Below are 8,189 nucleotides of genomic sequence, written 5' to 3'. Positions count from 1 at the left end.
AAACAAGAGCTGAACACCGCCACTCCCCTCCAGTATCCCCTCCCCTTTGGCTGCCTTCATTCCTGAGCTGTGCGTCTTGCATCCCCGACCACACCCGTACTTTGAAATTCTCCCCCAGCGTTGTGCAGCGAGGCTCCTCGGCGTGTGCAGTGTACACCTGGCGCACACACACATTAGAGCAGCCCCTCTTTTGAAGATAACCAAACGCGCTGTCGCTATTGGTGCCGGCCACCTTCTCTTGCTTGATGATGTCTCGTGTAACCTGTTGAGCTCGCAGTGACAGCAAAAGACCTGAGGATGAGGGTTGGTGAGCGTTTGTGCACAATTGCCTGCGCAGCAGAGCCTGGCGGTGCCTACGTCGCCGGGTCCCTGCGGCTCTCAAAAGTGGATTGGTGCCAAGAGGATGTGGGTATCAATTTCAGCGAATGTGTCGCGATTTCGTGCTGGACTTGCGACAGGTTACCGCATACACATAGTGTATAATTTTGTGTACTCAACAGAGATCTGCCGGAGGGCCGCCTGAATAAGGGGGTCTTGTACGCAGATATTGGCTTGAGGATCGCTGTATTCCTATGATGAGAGCGAAGGCGCAAGCCATGGGGGCGGCCCGCCCTCGGTCGCTGCACCAGCACATTAGCCATCTTGGCGCTGCCAGATGCCTACAGAGGCGCTTCAAAACTCGTGTAGCGGATGCAGATACTGCCGAGGCCGAGGACGCAGCACCAGCGTTGCCACGGCTCGCCGACCTCGATGACCCGCAGTCGAAGCGCTGTGTTGGGTGCCTGGTGGCCGCCGTTTCCGGTGCGGTAACGTCTGGCTTGTACGCGCAGCACATTAGCCCCGCTTCGCTGGACCTGCGCCACCCGCAATCCCAAAGGGCTCGCCCGATGTTGCCCGCCACCCAGGCTGGACCCCCTGAATTGCGGCCAGCCTGCCCTCTTTTGCCCCTCCACTCCATTCGCACGCCCGCAGGCGCCGCCCTCGGCCTGAGTGTCGAGCCAGAGCGCCACTTCCGCATCACCCGCATCTTCCCTGAGGGCCTGCTGGACCCCTGGCGCTTCTCCGCCCCCGGCCCCGCCGCCCGCCGAGCGCCCGGCGACGCGGCCGCCGCCGTCGCCGCCGCCAAAACGCTCGGCGAGGCGCCGGCCGGCGCCGTGCCCGGCTTTGGGGACCTGCTCGATGCGCTGGCGGAAAGCTACTCGCCCGATGACTCAGCGTACACCCCCTACACGGCGCTCGTCCTGGACGCCCTAGCGGCCGGCGTGGACCCCTTCTCACTGGCGCGCCAGGCGGACGAGTTTTTGGATCTGGGGGCCAGCCGCCGCGCGTCGAGCAGCAGCGACCGCGCGGAGCGCCAGCCGTTCGGCGCGCGCGACCACGGGGCGGCGGTGCGGTGCGCGGCGCTGGGGCTGGCGCTCAAGGGGGCGGACGATAGGGTGAGCGGGCCAAGACAGGGGCTTCACTCGGGGGTTTGACTTGGAAGGGGTTTGACCGGGTCGGACGCTGCTGTGCCATGCGGCTGGTCGGGCACACACGGAGGGCCGCTCTGGCTCGCACACGCCCCTCACCGCCCGGCAAAATCGCGTCTGCGGCGCGCGAGCGGGCGCCCTCGCGGCGCACTAGCCGGCTCGCGGCGTCGCCGGCGGGGGCCGGGCTTTGCTGGTCGTTTCGGGACCGCGCCCGCGGCCTGCCCGGCTCGCCTCACACTGCCCCACGCCCGCGGCGCAGGAGCTGGTCGCGGCAGTGGACACGTGGGCGCTCTTCACCCACCCAGAGGACGACGGCCGCGACGGCGCGCTCGCGGTGGCGGCCGCGGTCGCGTGGCTGGCGGCGGCGGAGGGGCCGGAGGCGGCAACTCCCGAGCAGCTGCTGGAGCGGCTGGCGGAGGTGGGGCCCTTGGTTGACATCCTGCCGCCCTCGTGGCGCCGCTCTTAGCTCGTGCGCCCCGATGCGGCCGGGCAAAGAGGGGAGTTGCGCTGCAGGGGCGGGAACCCCGGCACGTCTGGTTTTGGCTGCTGGCGTGTGCATGTGGTGCCGCGGCGGGCTCATCGCCCCTGGCATTGTGGTATTTCGTGACTTAGCATTGTGTAGGGCTCAGCACCTGTGCCCCTGCTCTTGTGCGTCACAGGTGGTGGCCTCTGATTCAATGCGCTCAAAGCTGCAGCTGCTCCAGCGCGGCCTGGCAGCTGCAGGGCAGCTACCCGTTGTCGCCTCACCCCCGCCGCTGCGGCGCAGCAGCAGCAGCAGTAGCACCACCAGCACCAGCAGCAGCAGCAGCGGAGGTGGCGGCAGCGCCCTGGGCGGCAGCGGGGCCGCTGATGAGGGTGTCAGGGTGGTGGGGAGTTGGCGGGAGTTTTGGCTCTCAGAGGAGTGGGGGCGTATGGTGCAGATCCACAGTTCGTTGACCGACCGGGGCTTTGCGACTCTGGGGACCCAGGTGGGCGCGTGGCTGTCATCTGTGTGCGCATGCGCAGAGGGTTCGGGCCACGCACCTCTGGCTGCGCTGGCTGGACAGACGCTGGGTACAGGGCGAGGGTGGCGACCCTGGTCGCGCGCCCTGGGACGCTCCGAGCGAAACACATTGGGCGGAGCTGCAGGCCGCCCGCTTGCGGGCGAGAGACCGCGGGCGATCCGCGCGCCTGCTGCCCGCGCGGCCGCGCCTGTGCCTGGAAACCATGCGCGTCACCCCGCTGCTCCGCCAAACCGCGAGACACCTCCGCCTCTGCCCACCCGCGCAGGCGGTGGCGGTGGCGCTGTGGGCACTGGTGACCAACTGGCGGCGGCCGGAGCAGGCCGTCATCATCGCCGCGTCGCTTGGGGGCAGCAGCAGCACGACCGCTTACCTGACAGGTGAAGCCAGCACAGTGCGGGCGGGGTGGGCACGCATGTTTCAAACCCGTCGTCTCTTTTTCCGCTGCTGGGCGCCAGGACGCCCTCTTCATGGCGTGTAGCCCCAATCAATTCACTCGTACCGTCGCTGGTTGACCCGGGCTTTCTTTCTCAGCACTCTGATGCTCCCGCCTTGCTCCATCGATCCCCGCGCGCACGTGTGCACCCCAGGCGCGCTCGCCGGCGCGCTGCACGGCAGCGGCTGGATCCCCGAGCGCTGGTGGGAGGCGCTCGGGGACAGCGAGGCGGGGCGCGCCATCAGGGACGGCGCGCTGGAGGCCGGCCTCAAGCTCGAGGGGCTCAGCAGCGGCGGCGGCGGCGAGGACGGCGCCGGCGCGGATGAGGCGGGAGGGGAGGCGGCGGAGGGGGAGCAGCAGTGAGGCGGCGGCGGCGCTTGTCGCTTCTTCACCAGCAGTGATGGACGACTTTCCTCGGCCCGCCGCCACTTTTGGTGACGGTGCTGTGCAGATCCCAAACTTCATAAGCGGTGTTGGGTGTGAAGTCAGCCGCTTGCGTTAAGGTCAAACAGCGGGCTGTTGTTCCTGTGCACCGTGCAGACTGGCTGCTGGGCTTCTCTGAGTAATCCCTCATGCAGCGGCGCCTGTCAAGAGCAGTCCAGTGTGCCAGCATGTCTGTTATACACCAAACACGGCAGACGTCCCACAGCTGGCGCTCACAATCACCAGGCACACCCTGCCATGGTGAACATCAGTCCCTCAAGCAGATCGTACCGATTCAAACGCTGTTGCATTGAATAGCGCAATGCCGGCAAAGTGTGCATCGCGCTGGGCGCCTCCTGCCGACACTTCATAACATTTGATGGTATAACCAGGGGTACTTCACCGGCATATCTTGTACGTACAGCGAAGGAGCCTATTACGAGGCATCTGACACGAAAGCACTTTCTGATCTTTCCCGTTTGAAAGCCTTCTGGCCATGTGCTCGCGTCCAGAGGGTACACGACGCTGTTGGGATGTGTCAAGGCTGCTCGCTGTGATGCTGCTGACTGCGCACGCACCAAGCGGTGAGTACAGCCCCGTCACTGGGGCACCTGCAGTCCCCCGCAATTCACCAGACGACAGCGTCAGCGCTTTACTTTGGTTGTTGAAAGATCTGCCTTGACATCCCCCTGTTTGACAGCTCACCCGATCAGCCGCTTGCAACGGAAGCAAGAACAGAGCTTGCAGCTCGCTCGCAACGCCCACGCACAGGCGCTGCAGGCATGCATGCTACCGCGCCGCCGCACCGATCAGCGCTCGCAACTGAGAGCTGCGCACTGCTGCAAAGAATGATTGATGCACGCACCGGCGTGTGCAACCAGACAAACACGTTGAGCCATATTGCAGGTGGGTGTGTCACACATGCCTGTGGCGCCAAGGGCTCTTGCGACGTGTCACAAACAGTAGGATTCCGCTTGTCCATCGCACCGCACGCACAACATTTTCACTTGCCAACTGTTATGAACGCGGCTTTGGCGCTTGTTGCGGCGTGCAGGCTCAGAGGAGACGCACGCCATGTTTGCATCAGACTGGATGTGGTGGCTGCGGTGGTGCTTCCCAGACTGGCAGCGGCTGCCCCTCAGCCGCATCACGCTGCCAGGTTGGGTCCGCTGTCTGTGTGTGTGTGTGTGTGTGCGAGTGTGTGTGTGTGTGTGTGTGTGTCACACTGCTGCTCTGCTCGTTTGCTGCACGTCAGAAATTCTGCGCTGCAAGGTACAGCCCTCAGCACATGTCAACCAGCTGCCCTGCCCTGTCTCGAAGCAGCCCGCAACCCTTCCATCCACCGATGAACCTGAACTCACCGCTGCAGGCGCCCACGGTGCTGGCATCAACGACCCCCACCGATCCATCACCCTCGGTCTCGTCAAGACACAGAGTGAGCGGCGCTCGCCCCCGCCTGGCACCCCGCCTCGCGGCCCGCCTGACGCCCCAAATCACCTCTGCCTCCTCTGCCCGACCCGCTCACCCAGCGACTTCGTTGGACGAGGGCAAGTGCCCATGCGATTCCCATACCCTGAGCTGAGCTAGAAAGCCAAGATCGTTTCCTGGCTTACCTGGATGATCCACTGCAGACCTGCCCACTCAAGCTGCACATCATGACCCTTCTTCCCACTCGCCCATTCGCCCACCATTGCACAAGGCCAGGATATTTGGGGCCTGCTGGCCGGCGGAGTCAGGTGGCTGGACTCGCGCTTCAGTTACTACTCCATGTCATCTGGCGAAGCTCCCAAGTTTTATTACCGCCATGGTGACTGGCTGTCCATGCAGACCTGGGAAGACACCTGGGGGTGAGTGAGAAGTTTTCAGTACCCAAACCATTGGCTGGTCGGTAAGGGAGGGCGACTGGGGGATCACCTGCAAGCGTCCAGGGTTGTTGCCGGGCAGATCTCGAAGGCTCTGAGGAGCCTGCTGTCGCAAGCTGGGCAGCGGGTGCGAGCGTGCGCCTCCGGAAGCGCTCCTTGCCCCAACCTGAGCCCGCCTGCAACCTCCCCCACTCACCACACCTCCATCGGCGCCGGACCCCGCTGGTCAGCCGCTCTCTTCAGCTATGGTACGATCCCGGTGCTTGGAGCAGGGAAAGTCGGGCAAGGGTGATTGCCGCGCCGCCATTGTTTGTTTGAGGGATCACAGTACCGTAGAAGCGCAACAACAACATCTCCCTGGACCTTGCGGGTCATTCGCCGCTCTTCTAGCTCCCCTGAAAGGACAGCCGCAGCACAACCTGATGGGCTCGCCACCGGCGGCTGCCGCCATTGCCGGCCAGCCCCGCCGGCATCCGTTCCGTGGCTTTCCTTGTTGCAACTGGCCTTAGCGCGCGATCAGCCCCACCATGTCCCTCCCGGTTTTGGACGTATAACCACTGGCCACCGGCCTCCGCGCGCTGCGACAGGTTTGATCAGACGCAGCAGAATGAGCTGGTGTTCATTGCGATCCAGTACAACGTCAACGGTGCGTCGTCCCAGTGCCCCTGAAAGCGTGCGAGCGGGCGGGGTCCACCAACAGTGTCCTCGCGCTTTGTATCCACGCCCCTGTCGGGAGCAAAGTGAGCAATGCAGCGCCGCGGCTTGCCAGCGCGTGCCCTCGCACCGCCGCGCAACAGCGTGCGATGGTGCAAGGGCATGCGGACGCATGGTTGCGTGTGCAGCACCCTCGTCATCCCATTGCGAACAGCCGGTACCCTCGCCCGACCCATCGATTAACCCCCTCACTACGCCCCCTGGTGCCCTCTATCTGCACGCAAGACAGAGCACGAGCGTGGCGCGCCATTCCCCTGGGCCGATTTTTGGGGCCGCATGTTCCAGCAAGACTGCGACGCCCTGTACCGCCAGGGAGCACAGTGCGCGGCAGACCACATTCTGGATGCGGCGGCGATGGCGAGGGCCTACTCCCAAAGCCCCGACTCCAAGACCCGCAACCGCCAGGGGTGGGGGGCCGCGCCCCGGCCGGCGCGTGCGGAAGCGCTCACCAGCGATTGTATGTTGATTGCATGAGGCGCCGCGGCGCAGGGCGGCTGGCGCAGGTGCAGCAGTTCCCAGAAGACGTGTGCGTGGCTCAGCGCATGCGCAGCTTTGACCGTGCGCATGTGGCACTAGGCTGCCCCTGTGTTGCCCAGTTGCAGCTGTCACCAAGCCCTTGCTTGTCAGCCGGGAGGCGCCTTCCGAACCCCCGGGCTCTTGTACTTATTAGGGCTTTGCCCGTGCGTGCGCTCCTACATCCCCTCCCTCCCCTGACCCTGCCATGCACACAGCATGCACAATGAGCTGTCGTCAGTGCCCCTCAGCTACTGGTTCGACCCGCAATTCACGGTGAGAAAGCGAGCGGCGGATGCTGGGGTCCAGTCCAGCACGACGCAGTCTAAACAAGACTGTTGGCACACATGTGCAAGGGCATTCAGCGCGGCATGGGGCCCATCGCACCGGCCACATGTCCATTTCATGGAATAAGCAGGATTCACGCGCTCAGGAGCCCACCCAAGAATACAAATCGCCCAGGCAACACTCATCAATCGCACGCTTGTGGCTGCGTGACGCGCCGCTGAGCCCCAGACTCGCACACCCCGCCCTCCGACCACGCCCGACGCACCTCGCCCGCGTAATGCACGTTATGGCAGTACGGGGCCAGGCACGGCCGCGCGCCGCGGCAGGGGGGCAAGGTGGTGCTGATTCTGGACGGCGACTGGAAAGGTGCTGCTGGCGCTGACGGGCCGCCTGAGTCTCTGCTCGTGCGGCAGGGCTTTGTTGTCGGTGAGCGGGCGGCGCTGCGTGTGAGGGCGGGGCGTGTAGGCGGGTCTGACTGGCTGGCCTGCACAGCCAGCCAGATGTGAGGCGCATGTTCCCGCACTGCGAGGCAGCTGAACTTGACGTCGCAGCGTGACATGGTCGAAGCAGCGTCGACGCGCAAACGCAGCCGCCAATTGCACCGTTCTTGATTCCGCAAGCTTGTGTCGATCCCGCATTCCGCTCTGCCCCAAACGCCGGGCCCGCTTGCCGTTGTGTGGTGCAGATGGCAGCGCAAGCACTCCCCCCAGCGACGACCGCCCCTGGATGCGCCGCCACATGGCCAGAGAATACGTGAGAGCCCACGCGAGCGCACTCGCGATGCGGTTTGGAATCAGTTGATGGCAGCGGAGGGTTGTGTTCCAAGTGCCTGCGTACCCTAGGCCTGGATTCCTGTCGCCAGGCAGCGATGTGCGCTTGGCCCTCGCTCGCGGCCTCCCCCCCGCTCCGACAAGCCAGCCGCCCGCCAGCTGCCTGGCCTACACCTGTGTCTGCACGTGCGCCTGGCGCCCAAACAGGCCGCTTGACCTTGCCGCCGTCCAACCGGAAGGTTTACCATAGCGGGGCGACGCTGAAGACAACTGCACATGAGGGTCCCCTGGGCACCCCCATGCAGCTCCAGACCTGCCGCCATCATCATCACCTGGCCCGCAACCACAAGCAGCCTTGGCTCCTGGCAGCCCTGCGTGACAAACGCTGACCCCCCCACCCCACCCTCCGCACCCAGTGCGACACCCCGGACATGTCGGACCTGCCGGGGCTCTCCTGTGTGCACCTGCACTCAGACGCCGGGCAGCAGCAGCTCCACAGGCGAGCCAACCATCCTTTACGGCTGGGCAAGGGGGGGGGGGCAGGGGCATGCCTGGCGTGGGGCCTGCCAGTGGGTAGCCAAAAGTCATGGCTGGCGACAGGGTTTCATCGCCTGGGAGAAGTCTGGGATGGGTGCAAGATGCGCTTGGAGTCCTGTTTGCAAATCCCACGCACACGTGTGTGTGTGGGGGGGGGGATGGGAGAGGTCGGGGGC

At 65.0% G+C, this 8,189-nt stretch overlaps 1 protein-coding gene across 1 annotated transcript; it reads left to right on the top strand.

Annotated features, from left to right (window-relative positions):
- Positions 1-297: 297 nt before the first annotated feature.
- On the top strand, positions 298-3,269 carry MNEG_1185 (hypothetical protein; the record flags this gene model as incomplete). The annotated part of the gene is made up of 6 exons (XM_014050340.1): positions 298-307; positions 973-1,436; positions 1,729-1,887; positions 2,129-2,437; positions 2,739-2,850; positions 3,061-3,269. 6 exons carry the CDS (start codon positions 298-300, stop codon positions 3,267-3,269), a joined length of 1,263 nt encoding a protein of 420 aa, XP_013905794.1.
- Between the last annotated feature and the right edge of the window lie 4,920 nt (positions 3,270-8,189).

This window comes from Monoraphidium neglectum (assembly GCF_000611645.1).
Source record: "Monoraphidium neglectum strain SAG 48.87 unplaced genomic scaffold scaffold00113, whole genome shotgun sequence".
Taxonomy (NCBI): Eukaryota; Viridiplantae; Chlorophyta; class Chlorophyceae; order Sphaeropleales; family Selenastraceae; genus Monoraphidium; species Monoraphidium neglectum.
The sequence above is the reverse complement of the archived record's forward strand: the minus strand, read 5'-3'. Positions and strand labels throughout refer to the sequence as shown.